This window comes from Marmota monax, unplaced genomic scaffold (genome assembly GCF_021218885.2).
Source record: "Marmota monax isolate L192 unplaced genomic scaffold, Marmota_monax_Labrador192_F-V1.1 WCK01_AAM20220418_F8-fsc00210, whole genome shotgun sequence".
NCBI classification, from domain to species: Eukaryota; Metazoa; Chordata; class Mammalia; order Rodentia; family Sciuridae; genus Marmota; species Marmota monax.
In genome coordinates this window covers 161588-181487 of record NW_026695248.1, presented here as the reverse complement: position 1 = coordinate 181487, position 19900 = coordinate 161588, and the positions used below count along the sequence as shown (strand labels likewise).

Sequence of the window (19900 nt, the reverse complement as noted above, 5' to 3'; positions counted from 1 at the left end):
AGTGCTTCGTAGCTTTAATTCTTTTCAGCAACGCATTATAGTTTAATGTGTATTTCTTTTGTCTTGTATTTGTTTTTGCAATCCTCGTATGTGTTGTTAGGTGTTGCTCACTTATATTTTGTCAAGGACTTTTATGTCCATATTCATAAGGAGTGTTGATTGGTAGTTTCCTTTTTGTTTTTCCTTCTTTTGGGTACCAGGGATTGAACTCAGCAGCACTCAACCACTGAGCCCCATCCCCAGCCCTTTTATATTTTACTTAGAGACAGGGCCTTGCTGAGTTGCTTATTAGCACCTTGCTTTTGCTGAGGCTGACTTTGAACTCCTGATCCTCCGGTCTCAGCCTCTCAAGCTGCTGGGATTTTAGGTGTGCACCACAGAACCCGGCTCTGTTTCCTTTTGATGACTTTGTCTGATTTTGGTATCAGGGTATTAATGCCTTTATAGAATAAATTGGAAAGTGTTTTATTCTTTGGATGAATTCGTGAAGGATTGCTGGTCTCCTTTAAGTGTCTGATAGGGCTCATTGATGAAGCCATTTATCTCTGGTCTATTTGGGGAAAACTTTGATTACCAATTCAGTCTCATTATAGGTCTAAGATTTCCTACTCTTGAGTTAATTTCAGTAGTTTGTGTCTTTCTAGTTATGTGTCTATTTCACATAGGCTATCTAATTTGTTGGTATATAGTTGTGCATAGTGTTCTTAATCTCTTCTGTGTGGTTGTTAGGCCTCTTTCTCTAAGGCTAGTAGTAACATCCCATATCATTCATCATTTGCTTCTTGGTTTCTGGGGTTAGTCTTGCCAATTTTGTTGATCTTAAAAAAAAAGATCATTTTTTTAAGTTTCATTTTCATTTTCTCTTGTTTTCTGTTCTCTGTTTAATTTACTTCTACCTCAACCTGTATTATTCCTTCCTTATGCTTCTGTGGGTATACTTTGCTTTGAGCAAGTATAAATGTAAAAGAGATATTAATATCAGTAACAATGGTAAATTCTGACATGATGTTATTGTTTTAACCAATATTATCTTTCGTTTTTCAAACCATGGGCTAAACACAAATGATTAATAAAATTATTACAGATTGTGATGAGGGTTTAAGTAGGGCCCGTAATAGATGCTAACACGCTGCTGGGAACAGTTGGGGTGGGGGTGGCTCAGCTGCCTCTGGCCCTGAGAGGAGCAAGGTGGGTCTTTGACCTCAGGGTTTGGAGGCCCTTCCTCCTCTTGTTTTTTTGTAGAGGATTTAACTGATCTAGACTCTTCCCTTTAGAGGGAAAGACCATGGAAGTCAGAGTAAAGACCGTGGCAGCCTAGGTTACTAATGCCTGCCCCCCCCCATGTGATTTCTGTTTCCGCTATTTACAATATTTATTGTTTTCATGAATCATTTTTAGCAATTTATTAAGAGGCAGATTATATCAAGTTGTTGGTTGCAATATTCAGAAAAAAGTTTTCACCGAAAAAAACCCTCCAAGAACTATGGTAGAGAAAGATTTGCCTTTAAAGTGAACATATTTTTTATTGCATCATTTTTTAATAAATTTTATTTATATATTGTAATGCATTACAATTCATATTACATATACAGAACACATTTATTGCATCATTTTTTAAAATTTATTTTTTAGTTGTAGTTGGACACAATACGTGTATTTATTTATTTTTATGTGGTGCTGAGGATCAAACTCAGGGCCTCGCATGTACTAGGCGAGCACTCTACCGCTGAGCCACAACCCCAGCCCTATTGCATCATTTTTTAATAAATGAAATAGGGAAGTAAACAGACTCAACTTCTCTTTTTGAAATGTGTCGTTACACAACTGACACATTGAGAATCTTAGACTCGAGTGGTGTGTGGGAACACGAGAAGCTTAAAGTAGAGCTTGTGACCTGAGCTTCATGAGAATAAATAGCACTGGAATCATAAAAGGCAGAACAATAAGTGTCACTTATTCCTAAGTCCTTCTTTCCCTACTTATCAGAAATATATGCTTTATTTTAAAAATTAGTTTTCTCAAAGGTGTTATTAGTCATGAGGATTAATGTAAAGTTTACTTTGAAAGTAGTAATGGACTTAGAAGTGTGGATTCTGGGATCTCATTGCTGAAATTCATAGTCCATCTGCAGCCACTTTCTTGCTGAATACAACTTCATTCTTCTTTTCTAAAAACCTTACTGTGGTATCTGTAAAGCAGATATCATAGGGCTAGTTTGAAGTTTAGTGAAATAGTGATCAATAATTATTAGTTTTTTTCTTTATTACATCTGGTTGCTGCTCGAACCACAAAACATTGGGAAAGTTTGAGATTCATTAAGCATATAAAATTAGGAAAATATTTTTGGGAGAAGAAACTGCTGTCATTTGTGAATTTGAATCTAGAGAAGTGGGGACTTGCTTTGGTTACTTTGTATATCTTGCAAGTTAGTAACTGTCAACACAGCCAGGCCACTGCATACACTTGTAATCCTAGCAGCTCAGGAGCCTGAGACAGGAGGATCATGAATTCAGAGTCCGCTTAGGCAAATTAGCAAGGCCTTAAGCAATTTAGTTAGACCCTGTCTCTAAGTAAAATATAACAAAGGCTGGGGTTGTGGGTCAGTTGTTGAATGCCCCTGGGTTCAATTCCTAGTGCCAAAAATAAATTAAAAAATTTTAAAATAACTGTCAGCACATGAAATGATTAAGTGCATATATAATGACACCTCTGTCTTTCTAGGTGTATAATTTAAAGTTAAAATAATTGATCATTTAAAGCAAAATATCCTAATTTCTTTCATGCTAGAGTTGAATCCTATTCTGCCTCTTTAAGGAAAGCCGATGAGGTGTAACACTCTTCCTTTTAGAACTTCATAATAGCTGTGCTATTCATTTTCTTCAGCTGATACAATTCTTTTGAAAAGCTCCCAATTAAACGTAACGATATTATTTTCAGTGTTCTTTATCTTATCTTAATTGAGTGAAGTTCTCAGTCAGATCAAGGTTTGGTCTAGTTGGATGGTAGGAACTCCTCTGGTGGTCACTGGATTGAATCTCTAATAATAACAGGAGCACTTCTAGTTCTTATTAGTGTCCTCTGGTCACCAGGTGGGAAGCTTCTGGCTCGCTTGCCTTGTCTCTTACCTTGTGAGCAGCTGGTGCCTTTGATTGGAGAATTGTCTTGGAATCCAAGATCTGGATGGTAGGGATGCTCATTGCTCCTCAGTGTTATTGCTTCTAGTCCTTTTTAGCCAACAGAGCAAGGAAGTTTGTGTGTGTGTGTGTGTGGCACACACACATGTGTGTACGCACACGCACCAAGTCATGTATATACACATCTAGAAATATTCCTATATTTGACAGTCTGTATCTGCCTAAGCATGAGTTCATGCTGATGTCACCAAATCTAATCCATTACCACAGCTTCCTCCCCTTGCTTCTCTGTAAACTCTCATTCCAACCACGGGAAACCTGGCTCCCACTGTTTACCATCTAACTAGTTGTTCAGTTTCAGGGACATTAGAATTGTTACTGTAACCTCCTTGGGAAATAGTCTTATCAGCTAAAGTACAGTGCATATGTACAGTTTCTTCTGTCTGTAGTCTTAAGATTCTTCTCATTTCCATTCTCCCCTTCCTGCTTCAGTGAAGTTGATTCATATATTTGTAATAGGTTAAATCATTTCCTCACACTTTGCATTCCATCCTGGGATCCCCCATCTCATAAATGATGATTTAAAATTTGCATAATTTAGATTGATTCTTTGTGCCTTAGAGTTCTATTTTGACCAATGTGCAGGGTTGTGTATCCCACCCCCCCACCCCCCGCCTTAATTACTTCCTCTGGTTCGTTTACTCAACTTTTTCCTGCTGCTCTGAACGCCCCGCAGCCACTGATCTTTGTAGCAGCTTCACAATTTTGTGTTTTCCAGAATGTCGTCTACCTGGAATCCTGCAGTGTGCAGCCTTTTCTTTTACTAATGCATTGCGCATTGCGTGGCTATTGAAGAGCATCTTGGTAGTGTGTACATTTTGGTGATTATGCACAAGGCTGCTATGAGGAATTCATGCAGATGAAATTATTTATGGACTTAAGGTTTTGAGTCAGTTCTGTAGACAGCAGGAGCATGGTTGCCAGGTTGTGTGGCACAGCTGTGTTGTCTTTTATGTGTCTTGTCTTTCCATTATTCTGTTTCTTGGAATGGAATAATTTGCTTTTGCCATTTTCCTCACCCACCTCCCTATCAAGTTCCTTTTGACTATTAGTCCCAGGTCATGTCATCACTACAGAAGAACAGAGGATACAGAATTTCAGCTGATGGTGGGGGTGTGTGATATAATACTCTAGTGATGTTTTCCAGGTACTTACAATCAGTTCAGGTAATCTGTCAAAGAAAATAACTTGCTACATCTAGTTGGATTTGACCGTTTTGGGCTTTCTCACAGTATAACAGGAATAGATGAAGGGCACTTAAACAGCCAGTAGGTTATTGAAACTCCTTTATTATTATATTTTATTCTAAAGCATTTCAAATTTGCTTAAATTATGAAGTATTATCCTCTTTAACCAGCAAGCTATGGTGTTGTTTTGTTTTGTTGTTTTCAGCTAGGGATTGCGTGCAGAGCCTCATACATGGTAAACATGTGCTGTACCTCTGAGCTATACCCTAGGGCAAGAAGTGTATTTTAAAATGTAAAATCGTAAAAGTTGATTTTAAGGTAAAAGATTCTACTAAAATTGAGTTTTCCTGGCAGTGATGTCTACTTTGCTTCTTTCACAGCGTTCATACCTACGGAGAACATAATAGAAGTGCTGCGCTTTGATGATGGCGGGCTGCTGCAGGTAATGGCTTTTTAAGTTGAATGATTTCAGTGTTAAATCTTGAATAATATTTTTATTATTTTTTTAAATATCCTAATTAAATTTTTCTTTAAAATATCCTAATTAAATTCTAGTTAAAAATACACCAATATTTAAAAATGTAACTGAAATGTATGTTATGAGCTTTATTTGTAGGTAGGTCAATAGTCCAATGATTATAAAACTCCTCAGCTATGTGAATTATCATTTTAGAAATTCATATTTATCTATAAAGCAAACTCATTGCAGTATCAGAGTCTTGTAAATAAGCACATTGCCAGTCTGTGGCAAATGTGTGAGTCTGTGGGTCTGACAGGGTGGAGGTCAAATCAGATTACAAGTTGCTGAGTGTGGCCAGTGAGTGAAACGCTAAATCCAGATGTTGCATCAATGTTTATTGGGAAGAGAGCTTCTTTAGGAGTGTAAGTATTATAGATTTAATCTGTATTATCCTTCCACTTGACATCCTAGCCATATTTAAATATATTACACATAAAATAGGAAGTGTGATCTGGTAATGGCACTGTTGTTCCTGCCACACCTGGCTCCTACACCACCATGAAACCTATTTCAGTCTTCTCCACTACATATCAGATCTAGAATTTCAGAGCTGCAAATGATAGAAGAAGTGTCTTCACTAACCCTCTGATTCTTATGGCTAAGTTTTTTCTCCTTTCTTGCGGACTGTTACCACATATTATGCTTGTCATTGCTTAGTGCCATTGTTGTGGTAACATTGGTTTTTCAAGAACCATGTTGTCTGGTGGCATGACTGATAAAGTTTAATCATTTTATCCTCAGGGGAAGTCAAGGTTCAGATTTAGAAAGTGTCCAGTGTCCTGACTTCATGGAGTGGGACTGGCCTTCTCATTCTAGGTGTGACCTTCTCATGTTACTGCCTATGATGTATTTAAAATTAAATAAATGATTTAAATAGTCTGAAAGGACATTTTCTGTGGTTTATAATAAAGGCAACAAAGTAAAAATTAAAATGGAATTAAGACAGAAGAGAAATAATTCTGTATGGTTAGAATGAGATTTGTGTTATAGAATAAATTTAGATTTAAATATTGCATACTGTGCCAGCGAGTAAGGGGAAAAGAAGTGATAGATCTTTTTCTCTGATGGAGCTAGTAAGTTTTTTGGAAGAGAAACTTTTCTTCTAAATTTTTAAATAAATTTATCATTCATGCCTTTACATAAGAGATGTTGCAAAACATAGCAGGTTATTGTTGCATGGTACTTGCAGAAAGTTTTCTTATAGCTTTTTAAATTTTAAAACCAAATAAAACACACAAGCCAGCAGTTGCACTCTTGGCCATTCTCCCAGGGAAATGAAAATTTGTTTGCACTGAGAGAGTTCTGACTTTTGTAAAGTCTTTCTACTGGAAAATGACCTCAGTCTCTTTTTCTAGTTCTTTAATCTGTTTCAAGGTGAAAACTTGGATAACCTATGGAATGAATATTTAACTAGCTCCTTTTAGGTAGTTGTTTGCAATATTTGGAGTGCAGGCAAATTAGGACAATTTCTGGAAAATTCCATAAGTGTAATTGTTCTTTATTGATTGAGAAAGCATCTACCTACATCCATTGGGATCTAGATATCTAGATAACAAGTTGGTAATCCATTTTGAAAATTTTGGAGCATGATTTGTATTTTTGCCGAGAGAGAATCTGTCCAGATCTAAATGGAAGAGCCTTTGGGCTGGGATGAGATTTGCTCATTCTCTCTGGATCTGGTCAAGTGCTTGGACAAGCACTTGGTTGAGACATCAGAATTCTGTGGCATGGATAATTTTAGTTAGGGCAGATGTTGAGTGTAAGTTGTATCAGCTGGTTACCTGAGCCACAGTAAAACTTAAGACTCCTGCAGAATGTCTAATGTTGAGATGTTTTAAAAGTATATTAAGTATCTCCAAATGGCTAAATAGAGAACTCTTTTGAGTGATGTATATAAATTGTTCATTTCGGTGTTGAAGAGTATTTCCCAGAATCAACAGCTTTGATTTTTGCCGTATTATTTGTTCTGACAACAGTTTGCCAGTAGGTTTGACTATTTCTTAAATAACTCCTGGTTTCTTATGGTGTGGTTAAACAAGAATGTACACCTAGCATTTCTATGGCAGAGTATGTATCAGGCTTCTCAAATTAAATTTAAGCTAAAGCAGGTCAAAGCAACAACCCTGTCTTAGATTATTTAAAATATGCATTTTTCCAAGGCTGCTTCTTCCCAGATCCTGTACTACATGTTAACTTTGTGTGGCTTGGCTCATAGTAATCTTTTTAATCCTCAAATCTTTGTATAAGATGCCAGTAAAAATTGCCAAACTCATGAAAAATGGTCTAGAAAGGTTAGGCTTATTTTCCTTACATTTTAAAGATAAGGAAAACAAGGTTCAGAGAGGTTTACTGTGAATACAGGTGCATAAAATGTGAAGGCATTAGGACAGGCTCACACCCTCAGAAATGTCCCTCACTCTCCCCTAGTTACTTTCGCCAGAGTTAGTCGTGATCTTGATTTCCTGGTGATTTCCTTTCCCTATGGTTACACTGTCTGAGCATGTATGTAGCTTCACCTTTGTTTAGAAGTTCATATTGTTTGTATTGGGGTTTTTGGTTTGGTTTATTTTTTCAGTATTATGCTTCTAAGAGTCTCTTTTCTGTTAACCTGCTGGTTTTAACACTGCAGAATGGTCCTGCAGTATGGCTATTCCCGATTTATGTGTTATTGCAGCTGCTTGTGGACATTTTGGGTTTTTTCCTAGCTTTCTGCCCTTATGAATAGTGCTGTCTTTTAAATTTTTTTCTAAGTGGTACTGGGGATTGATCCTGGCGTCTTGGGCATGCAGAGCTATAGCCCCAGCCCAAATAGTACTGGCTTTTGGTGACTCCATGTTATGTGTTTTTCAGGTTTTATTTCTTGTATATATTAAGTTGTCCCAGCATCCTTTGTTGGACTCCCCACCCCTGCGCCTGCCATATTTCCTTTCCCCATTGATCCTTCATGACTTTTATTCACAAATCAGCTGTCTTGTACATGGGAATCTGTTCTGGGTTCTGTTTTGTATTTTCTGGGTTTACTCATCTCTTGATCACAGTGCAAACTGTTACTATAGTGTTATCTTAGTATCACAAGAGCACGCCTTCTCGTTTGGTCTCTGTTCTTCAGAAATGCCTTGTGGATTCTCAGCCCTCTGCCTCCATGGCTATTTTTAAAATGAACTTTACATATGTGCATTCTACTGAAATTTTTATTAGGATTACACCGAGTATGAGGATTAAAAATTTTATGTGGATAACTGAATATGTACTGTGTAGAACAATAATAATAGTGTCTTGGCAAATACATTATTCTCCTGTGCCAGAACAATTGCACAGGAGAATAACTTCAGGACACAGGGCTAGGCAGGAGTTGTTGACACCAAAGACTTGAGAACACAAGTGCAATCCAGAAAGGAAAGATTGATGAATTAAATATTTGCTTTGCAAAGGACCATTTGAAGAAGATGTAAGGACAAAATAATTGAAAGCCACATACATGACAGAGGACCTTGTTTCTAGAATACATGACACATTTTTCACCAAAAGGGTTTCTTTTTTTTTTAACAGATGGTTAACAAAAAATGTAAAGCTGTTCAACATCATTAGGCATCAGAAAAATGCAAATTCAACCCCACATACACAAAAGAGTGACAGCACTGAGTCCTGGGAAGGCTGGGTCTCTCAGACATTGTTCGTGGGCACGTTAGGTGGTGCTGCCATTCTGGAAAGTTTGACAGGTTCCTACAGAACTCAACATGCAGTTACACACAAGCCAGCAGTTGCACTCTTGGCCATTCTCCCAGGGAAATGAAAATTTGTTTGCATTGAGACTTGTATGTAAATGTTTACCAGAGCTCTATTTATAATGGCCAGAAATTGGAAACAACCTGGATGTGTTTCAGTAGGCGAGTGGTTAAACAAACTGTAAAGCCACACTAATGGAATATTTCTTAGCAATAGAAAGGAACTATTGATAAGCACAAGAACCTGAACAAATCTCTAGAGAATTAGGCCAGGGGAAAAGAGACAATCCCAAAAAGTTGTACACTAATGATTACATTTATATGGTGGTTTGGACTTGGCAAAACTGGCCACATGAATAGCAGAGTAGTGGCCCCGGGACTTGAGGGAGGGGAAGGAGGGAGTTGGGTGTGTCTGTAAAACGGCAGTGTACGCAGCCACTGTGTGCTGCAGTTCTTCTGGATCTTGACTGTGGGGTGTCTACCCAGCTCTGAAAATTCTGTAGAACTAAGTACCAGTTCAAGCACAAATGAGTATAAGCAAAACTAGGGAGATGGACAAGATAGGGGAGTCTGATCCAGATGAGTGCCCTGGATCTGACACTATGCTGGAATTTTGCAGAATGTTATGTTGGGGGTGGGGGTGGCGGAGGTTGAGTTAAATGTGCTTTCCCCCATTCTTTCTTACAACTATGTGTGAATCTACAGTCATCTCAGTTTACATTACAAATACATGCACATGGGCAAGCACGGGAAGCAGAGCAATGAAAAAAGGAAAGACCCCCCGCTCTGTGAGTTAAAAATTCTTGAAACTATCTCACAGATATTTTATCCATTTTCAATAAAATGAGATTATTTATTATGGGAAGGTTGGGTTGATCAGAACCAAGGGCACATTTTGAGGTCCTCAAAAGAGGATCTCATGTTCTACCCTGTCCCAGTGGGGAACGGAATGGGGAAGAAAGGAAGTATGTAACTTTATATGTGACGGTGAAAAAGAAGCATACTCTGATCACCTGCAGGGAAATGTGGCTCCTCCCCTCCAGCATATTCCAAGGGAAAGCTGTGCAGTGTGGGACACTCACATGGTGCCCGGCATGGCCTCCTGGTGCCCCCGGAGTGGGTCAATGCCCTGCCATCAAGAAACTCAAGTTCTAGGGTGTTACAGGCCTTGTCTTATCTGTAAGCATCCAGGGCCTGATACACAACTGATACCTACCCAATTCTCTAATAAACTGTATTTAGTTGAATTTTTTTCTTACAGAATTAAATTGTCTGTTTAACAATAATGCAGTATAGGAGTTGGCTGCATTATAATTTAACAGCAAGAATGTGGCCAACTTCTTAGTGTGAGCTAAAAGAAGTCAGTATTGGTATATACAGTCTTATCAACATCTGTATGCAATAACATTTATGCATATGTATGCATTATATGAATGCAATAATAGACCAGGCGATAGAATTTGAATTCTGACTCTGATTGTTTGAATCCTGGATTGGTGATATGAACTCTTCAGAGGCTTAATTTCTTACCTGTAAAATAGAATCCTGAACAAATCTCTAGAGAATAGAGACACAATTGGAGTGATAATCATGGGCCTTGAATTTATAATGCAGGGAGATATTATTACTAATAAAAATCAAAATTATTGGCATCTCTATAAAATTCAGATTATAGTGTTTTTTAGTCTTGGCAGTACTATACATGTTGGCCCAGGTAAATTGTTGATTGGGGGATAGAGGGGAAACTGTCCTGTACATTGTAGGGTGTTTATCAGCATCCCTGAACCCTGTCCATTTGATGCTAGTAGCCCCCCTGATTTTTGACAATCAGAAATGCCCCAAGACATTACTAAATGCCTCCTGACAGACAAAGCTGCCTTCAGATGAGAACCACTGATTTACAGGAATGCAACATTTGTTAGTGGTATTTAAGGGCATTTCACACACAGCTTCTGCAGAGGCTGGTCTGTTTGAGTGGAAGCATAGTCCATTTTCCTGCAGCTAACCCTGTTTGCATCCCTTTCTGAGAGAGGCTGTGCTCAGATTGGTCTGGAATCCACAGCCTAGTGATGAAGGAGGGAAGGCTGGATTCCCTAAGTGTGTGGAGTCTGAATTGGGGTTTCACAAGTTTCTGATCATATATTCTGGATTAGACACAGTGAAAAGATCGTTTGCGGCAGTCGAGGTTGCTGACTCCAGGTTTCTTTGATTTGGTGAAGCTTCTCATGAACCACTGGGTGTCACGGTTCATAGGAGGTCCAGAATACCAGGCACAGGCATTTTCAAGGGCACAGAGTACTCCTGGTCTGCCCTTGTCTCTGGGTGTGAATTCACAAAGTTCAGAGGTCCCTGCCATGTGGAATTTCATTGTATTGTAGGGATTTCTTTGAAGTTTAATGAGGTAGTTGTCTTTTCTGTGTGGTTATTGACCATTTTTTTTCTTCAGTGAATTACCTGTTCTTGCTCTTTGCTCACATTTCAGTCACAACACTTTTTCTCATTTTTGTCTTTTCACAGTTGATTTATAAGATTTTTACATATCAGATCTTTTCATTGAAAAGCTATTAAGGTTGTAACCCTTTTTTGTTTGCCTTTATCCTTTTTAATGACATTTTCTCTGTTTGCTCATTGTTTGACTTTTGAATTAAATGTTTTTAGCTGGGCTTTAATTTTTTGCCTTGATCCTTTTGTCTTTTTAAAATATGCACTTTAGTTTTCATTTCATCTTATTAAAGGTGTGTTTAATCTTACCCATTGAATTTCGACACTTTCTTCGTTTTTTGTTGTTGGCTCTTACGTTTTTTTCCTCCTCTCTTACTCTAGGGGCCCAACTCTAAGATGGACTTGTAAGATATGTAGAGGGCTTACTTTTCAAATTCCTTCAGAAACAAAAAGTGATCTTCTCCTTTCTCTCAGCATTGAGGGCCTGCTGTTGGTCCTAAGATTTCTATTCTTTTTTGTTATAGCAAAAAGATGATTTTTCTGTGGCTTATTCTTCAAACAGCATTTACTTTCCTGCTTTCTCACGCTGTAGCCAGTTCCTTTGTCTTGATGTCTGTCTGCCTCTTTTTCAGAAGACAGCTTCCTCAGCTGTGGTTCTTCATCACGAGGTTTCCTGGGCCAGGTTGTGTTCATGCTGGTTCCCCCCCCCCCAAGAAAATGCACCTGGGTGGTGGACCTCCCAAGTTGCTCTTCTGTCACCTGCGTGTGGGAAGCATAGCTCCTGATGATCTAGAATTCTTCCATCCCTCAACTGATGTGTGATGACCTACAATAAATGCACATTTAAATTGTACAGTGGAAAAATCTGATCCACTTTTACATCAAGATAGTGGACATATCCACTGCCACCAAAGCCTCCTTGTGCACTGAAGACGCTCCCACCCCCACTCTCCATCTGACACTGGCCTGTTACATCACCCTCAATTACATTTTAAAAGGGGATCATACAAGGATGTACCTTTGTGAGGATCTGTGTTCTTTCATTCACCATAGTTATTTTGAGGTTCAGCCATCTTGTGTGTGTCGGCAAGTCATTCTTTTTAGTGCTTGAGGTAGGTGTATTCCATGGTGTGGCTGTGCCATGCCTCGTGTTGATGGAAATTTGGCTTGTTCCAGTATTGAGCTACCACCCGTAAAGCCACCGCAAACACTCACATACACGTATTTGTATGAACGAATGCTTCTATTTCTCCTGGGCGTGTATTTGGGAGGGGAATGGCTGGATCATAGGGTAGGCATATGCTTCACTTTGTAAGAAATTGCCAGGCTTTTTCTAAGCTGGTGGTTCTATTTGGCATCTTCAGCAGGGAATGAGAGTTCCAGTTGCTCTTTATCTTGCCAGCCCTGGGCATCATTGTTGTAACAGAAGTGTAGTCTCTCATACAATTTTAATTTTGCTTTTCCTTACTAATTGATAAGAACATTTTTTCATGTGCTTTGTTAACATTTGTGTAATTGTCCATTGTAAAATATCGGATTGTTATTATTCAGGTTTTGTTGTTGCTTGTTTCTATTTTGGTTTGATGGCTTTTTGTTTTGTTTTTAAGTTGTAGATTGACACAATATCTTTATTTTATTTATTTATTTTTATGTGGGGCTGAGGATTGAACCCAGTGCCTCATGTGTGCTCGGCAAGTGCTCTACCACTGAGCTCCATCTCCAGTTCTTTTATTTTATTTTGAGGCCAGAAGCCTGGCTTCAGACTTGGTGTCTCCTTTAGTCTGTTCAGGATACAAGTTTCTTCAGATGTGTGATTTGCAATTATTTTATCTCATTGTGCAGTTTCTCTTTTCATTTTTATTAGCGTCTTTTGGTGAGTGTATATTTTTAATTTTGATGAAATCTAGTCTTTTTTTTATGGCTATTTTTTTTGTTCATTAAATTTTTGGCTGTTCCAAAGTTGAACAGGCAATCTTCTTTGTTTTCCTGGTGAAGCTTCATAATTTTAATTTTTACACTTGGAACTGATTTCTCTGAAATTCATTTGAGGATATGGTGTGGAGTAAGGATAAAGGCAGTCTTCCTCTGGTTCTGACACCATTTGTTGAAAGACACGTTTCTCTGCTGAACTGCATTGATGCCTGTGTTCAGAACCAAGTGGCAGTGCATGTGAGTATTTCTGGACTTCTCCATTGCCGTTGCTCTGTCTGTCCTTATGCCAGTACCATACTGTCTTGGATACTATAGTCTTTTTTTTTTTAATTTTGGTAAAATATATGGTAACAAAATTTGCATTTCTTATGGGGAGGGGGCAATGAGGATTAAACTCAGAGTCTTGCACAGGGCAGCGCTGTGTTACATCTCCAGCCCTTTTTAAAATTATTTTTTGAACATGGGCTTGCTTTGTTGCCTGGGCTGGCCTTGAACTTTTGATCATCCTGCCTCAGCTGGAATTACAGACATGTACCACCATGCCTGGCAAACAAAAAAAAAATGTACATTTTTACCATTTTAAAATGTACAGTTCAGCGGCTTTAAGTACATCCTCATTGTTGAGCATCCACCACTACCATTGAGCTTCAGACTGAAACTCTTTACCAATCAAACCATAGATCTTCTTCTCTCGTCCCCGGGAACCTTGACTTTGCTTTCTATCTGTGAATTTGACCACCGTTGAGTACATCATCATGTAAGTGGAATTGTTCAGGATTTGCCTTTTTGTGAGTGGCTTATTTCCCTAGCGTAGCATAGAGTTAATAATCAAGGTTCATTCACTGTCGTAGCATCGATCTTTTTGAAGCCTGAGTAACTTCACTGCATATATAAGCTACATTTTGTTGCTCCATTCATCTGTTGTGGGGCCCTTTGGTTGTTCTGCCCTGTACCCTTTCACTGCTGTGAATGGTGCCGCTGTGAACATGTCCGTCCAGCCTCTCTGGGAGCCCTTGTTTTCAGTTTCTTGGAGGCTGTCTACCCACAAGTGGGATTGCCATGGTGACTATACTATTTTATATCACCACTTGCAGGATTCTGAGTTTTCTGCATCCTTGCCAACACTTATTTTTTAAAATTTTTTATTTAAATAATAGCCATTCTGATAGCTGTGTGGTGGTATTGATCATGACTTTGACTTGTATTTCCCTGATGATTACCGATGTTGATCATTTTCCATGGGCCTCCAAGCCACTTGAAAATCTCCTTTGGAAAAATGTCTAATGAGTTCTTTGCCCATTTTTTAATCAAGTTTTTTTCCCCTTGTCAAATTGTAGATATTCTTTATATATTCTACATATTATCACATAGGTGATTTGCAGATTTTTTTCCATGCCTTGGGGAATGGGTATGATTTTCATATAAAAGATAAAGAAATTTTTCTTCTTTTTTTTAATCTGTTGCATTTTTATAACTCCCAAGTTTATTTTGAAAACAATCTTTCTGACATATATCCATGTGAATTTTGAGATTATAGTGAAATTACCTGTATTTACCTATAGTTTTATTAAATACTCATGAAACATTTATTAACATATCAATACTTAAGGACACCAATATAACTGATTGCTTAAATTATTTTTTCACACCTAAGCCAATTTACATTTGGTTACCTGTGCATATAAAACAAACACACCCCTCAACCAACCATAGGATACATACATAAAAGTGTCCTAATAAAGTTTTGGGCACAAAGTGGCTCAAATGAGAGCAAATAAGCTGACCTTGTGAAATAAATCAGACAAAAACAACAAATACTAAAGGTGCTAAAGATCAATCCCTCCGGTCTGTCTCCTATCATGTGCACTGTGCGTGTGTGAGCTAAAACACTTGCTGCAGCCATGGAGAGCTGCTGGGGACAGGGTCACTATGGCTCTGGATACGCAGATGAGCACGGGTGCCCTGTGGGCATTGGCCAGCCACACACAATCACTGCAGGGAGACCAGGCCCTCCATCCTCACTGGGCCCTGAGGCTAACCTGGGCCTTCGGGTGTGTGTGCTTGGTGGTGTGGTGCTATTTCTCTCTCTCTGCTCACTCCACTAGCCTGTAATCAGGGCAAAGTGGAGGCTCCATTAGTTTAAAGAACTCTCACTGCACCCACGGTTGTCCTAGTGGGCCTTCTCCAAGAAGGCTTTGCAGCCCCTGAGACGCTGCTGGTACACCACCTCAGAGTCAGCGTCATTCCCATAATAGAGATCTTCAGTATGAGTTGTTTCTGTGGATCATAGCTTCCCACAGTTCAATTTTAGCTTTGCAGTTTTTAACTTGATTATTTTTTCTATTCAAATCTCTCAGGTTGCTTTCATCCATACACAGTATCTAGTCGAATGTGACCAAATCTTCTTTGGTCACCTGCCGGGCCATGTCGTTCATGGGGATGCCGTGCTTCCTCATGCAGCTCTGCCATGGTACTCAGGGGTTCCCCACTTCATAGGTGGACGTGGCTGCACTGTCTGTCCTCCAGTTGTCTAAATCATTTTGATCAGTTACTAGTTTTCTGAAAATTGCTTCTGCAATGGGTAACTGACAAATGTTACCCAGATACACGAACAGCACAGACTTAGGACCATTCTTCACCATCTTCAAACGCAGACACTCAGAAATTTTTCTTTAAGTACAAAAAATAGAAGAATCCACTGAATACATATTCACCTACCAGACAAACTTTAAAATTAACATTTTACCATAATTGCTTTAGCTATACACACATGCATGCACACAGATTTTTATTGTTGCAACATTTTAAAGAAAATCGCAGACATCTTACACTCTACCTAGCATATGCTTTCAAAAGGGACATCTCCCCATATTTGCCACACCTTCCCCATATTCATTCGCCAGCATACCATTTCAAAATAATGTACATGTCAGTGGAGGAAATGGTGCTATACCTCTGGTGCTTTTCCTAGTTAGAACAAAGCAGCTAAACTCCTGGGACAAGTGCACTTACTGCTGGGGGCCCTTGGAGTGTGGGCTTTTTCTCCTGCACTGTGGAGATCTTCATGCCCTTTGTTACCTGAACTGTAGCAGCTGCCTTCAGCTTCCCAGCTCCTTCGTGTCTCCTCTAATCTGGCTCCACGCTACAGCCAGAGTCATGTCTTTAGAACATAGTCCATGTCTGTTGGTCTGTCTGGTCCTCCTCCTTGTATTGCATTTAGAGTATAGCACAACCTGAACTTCTTAACACTATGGCTTCTTAACAACATACAACATGACCTGGCTCCTGCTTAGCCCTCCAACCTTATTTTCTTTAATTCTTTCCCTTCTCTCAAAGAGAGGCAGGTAGACTTGCTGTTTCTTGAACATACAGAGTTCTTTCCTTTCCCAGGGCCTTTGCACCTGCTTTCTTCTACCCCAACCTGTGCTACTTCCACGTTCAGATAGATTTTAGTGTACATCTTAGTTATTTAGCTGAGCTTTCCATAACATATTTAAGTACACTGCCCATTTTCTCCCTTTCACAGCAGCCTGTCTTGATATTTTCATGAACCTTCTTCAATGTGTAAATACATATTTAGTGTGTAAGTGACTGTCTCCCTCCCAATCCCGCTCTGCCTTGAGCTCTCCAATGGCAGAGACCATCAGACACCAGTACCTAACACACGGGTGGTGGCAGGTGAACAGGGAAAGACACAAAGCCTCATTCAGGCTGATTGTAAAGGGGACTATTTTTATAGGATTTGTATTATTTGTCAATCACAGTATTTTATTTGCATGTGTTTAAATTTATCTAAATTATTCTCATTTGAATTACATAGTGTGATCAGTCATTTCATATGACCTTGGGATCAGGCTTAACCTGAAAATTCAAATGGGTAACATTAAAGTTGAAGGTACAATAAAATATTTTGGATGTTCCATGTGTCTATAATGGAACAATGTGGTTTTAGTATTTTCATCATTATTTTCTTCCTTTCACAGACTGAGACAACACTTGGACTCAGTTCATATCAACAGAAAAGGTAAGACTTGTGTATTTAGTAAGATATTAACACTTTTCGTTCTTTCTGGGGGATTCCTCCAGTTCTTCCCTTCATTTTTTCCTCCTACTTTTGGTGTACAGGGAATAGCAAATTTAAAAATCACATTATATTATGATTTCTAAGTATTGTATATGGAAAAAACAAGTTTAAATCTGAATTTACATGTGATACAATTGTGTGGCATACCTCCTGTGATAACTTCTGTTACTGTAGCCGGTATCTGAGGCAATCAACTTGTAGAGAGAAAAGGTCTGCTGGACTCCTAGTTGTGGGTGTTTGAGTCCATGATTGGTTGGCCCTGTGCCTTGGGCCTGTGGCAAGGCATGCACCATGGCAGGAGTACATGGGAGCAAAGAGACAGGGAGGGGGCTGAGGCCCCACAAACGTCCCCAGTGACCTGAAGACCATCTGTCAGGTCCCACCTCTTAGGGGTTTCACCACCTCCCAGTGGTGCCTCCCTGGGGACACATAGGCCTTTTGGGGACATTCCAAACTATCCCTGCCTTTTATGGACTAACCGTTGCTACTTTCACTTAGCAGGGGCTGCTTTCAGACCCCTGGAGGAGAAGCTCAGATCTAGGGACCCAATCTTGTGACTCAAAAGCCCCTTTTAAACATGGCCCCTGTGATAATAGGGTCTGTCTTACCTCAGGTATTAGGAAAAGACACTCATGCATGTGAATTTGAAGATAGCTTTCCCACCTCCCTACCCCCCAATTTTTTGGTACTTTTTTACATCCCTTTGAAAAAGGATAAAAGGAAGATGCTGACCTGATTCTCCTTCCATATGCAGTGACAGCCTGCTGCTGGTGCCGAGGGGACTGGGAGCTTTCTTTGAGTTAGATAACCGGTCCTCCAGTAGCCCTTTCATGGACACTCCAGCTGTTACTGATCATTTCCCCAGGGAGCCACAGATTTAAAGGAGTTTAACTTAGAAGACTCAGCATAATGGCATAGTTGCAGTTCCTGTTGGCCGGGAACAACTGGCCAAGTCCCCAGTACCTGTCATAGTGAGTGCCCTTGAGTAACAGTTGGAATGCTGACAGCGCTATCAGTGGCTTCTCAGATATGGAGCCAGTTTCAGGTTTAATTATTATTATTTTACAGCATGTGTTTTTAGGAGGTTTTACTCTGTCAGCATATTTATTCTTGAGATGAGAACAAAGAAATTTAAGAATTATCAATAAATTATCTGATGAAATCAGGCACTTAACTGTCAAAGTGGTTGAGGCCACACAGGATGCCCCTGCCCTTGCTGTCCACTGTAGTTGCATTTTCCATTCAGCAAGAGCAGCGAAGAATTTCCCTTCACAGGCCTTGGTGCTTCACCAGCCTATGTGAGTGTCCTTCACCAGCCTATGTGAGTGTCCTTCAAGCAGCAGAGTGCAGGGTGCATCAACGAAGAATGCTGTTTGGAGAGAGTGTCAAATATTCAGATTGCAAGTAGGACAGTCAGCATTCAGAAATAATGAAAACCCTTCAGTAGTCACTGTTTCAGTTCTTTTCACCCATCTCTGCAACAACATGGCCCCTTTCCTCTTGCTCTGTCTGCCCTTCTCTCTGATGCAGGTGACCTGGTGGGGCCTGCCCGCCTGTGAACCTTGCCCAGATATTTTTGGCACTAGGGTGTATTGTCACCAAATCATTGTGCGTCTAGTCTGATGACTATTTTTTTGGACCATCTAACAACTCAAGAGCTCAACACATCTAGAGCCAACGACTAGAGAGAAAAGCGCACCTCTTGTTTTATGCTTCTTCCTTGATCCTTTATTCTAACAGGAAATTAGCTATAGAATCAAGATGATTTACATTAATGAAGATGATGTTATTCACCCATGGTCAAAGTCTGGGCTTCAGGTATTTTCCCAGTATAATAAGGAGTTTGCCTCAAGTTTTACTTATCTGCTGTCTCCAGCTGTCTACCAAACTGCCCCTAAGCTAAGTGGTATAAAGTCGGGGACTCAAGTGGGGTTGGCTAAGACAGTCTATCTCTGCGTCATGAAGATCTGGGGCCTTGGCTGGGCAAGCTCCGCACCTGGGAATGACTCAGTAATGGGGCTGGAGGCCTGGTCACTCACATGTTGCTGCTGGATTATTATCTGGGACTCAGACGGCTGTCACCTGAAGTACCTCCGTGTGGTCTATTCATGTAGATTAGTTTGGGCTTCCTGTTAGCATGGTAGCTAGATTCTAAGAGTGAATGTTCCAGAAAGAACCAGTGGAAACTATTGCCTTTTGTGGCATAATCTCAGAAGCCGTATAATGTTACTTCTGTCATATGCCATTGGTTGGCCAATAATGTCAGCTTGCAAGGGTTCAAGTCAGGCCTTCATAGGAGAGAGGCTACGGAGGGACATACAGACACACACAAAGCTCTCTGAGGTCTCTTCTTACAAGGGCACTCCCCATCAAAAAGACCTCACCCTCATGACCTCATCTGAATCTAATCACCTCTCAAAGGCCCTGTCTCCAAATACCATCACTGTGGGGTGCTAAGGTAACAAAAGGCGTTCAACATATGACTTCTGGAGGGATACGATTCTTTCCACAGCAGCATGTGAGTCCAAATTCAGATTTTTTTTTTTTGTCTCTATCAACCAACTAAACACCAAAGCATTATGTTTAGGATTACTCTTAGTAGGTCATTTTAAAACACCTGGGATAGTATCCACATTCACCGGGCGCAGGATAATCAGAATGTAGCTTTTACACTGGACGAGATTAGCCAGCTCCTTTTCCATGTGGCACAGTGCTATACAATCTAAACCCTGCCAGAGCTCTCATCTAAATAATGATTTATTGAAAATGTATACATAAAATAGAACATGAAATTAAAATATCAACATGAAATATGT

General features: G+C 39.6%; 1 protein-coding gene and 1 pseudogene across 4 annotated transcripts in view; one reads left to right on the top strand and one right to left on the bottom strand.

Moving 5' to 3' along the window:
• Tmem131 (transmembrane protein 131) overlaps window positions 1–19900 on the top strand; it is a 166191-nt gene that overhangs the window by 38834 nt on the left and 107457 nt on the right. For all 4 annotated transcript variants that reach the window (XM_046440299.2, XM_046440298.2, XM_046440300.2 and 1 more), the window contains exons 2-3: window positions 4762–4823; window positions 16984–17024. In XM_046440299.2, the coding sequence (XP_046296255.1) occupies window positions 4762–4823; window positions 16984–17024 (103 nt within the window). The remainder of the gene's footprint in view (window positions 1–4761; window positions 4824–16983; window positions 17025–19900) is intronic.
• On the bottom strand, window positions 13423–18564 carry LOC124089997 (low molecular weight phosphotyrosine protein phosphatase-like; annotated as a pseudogene).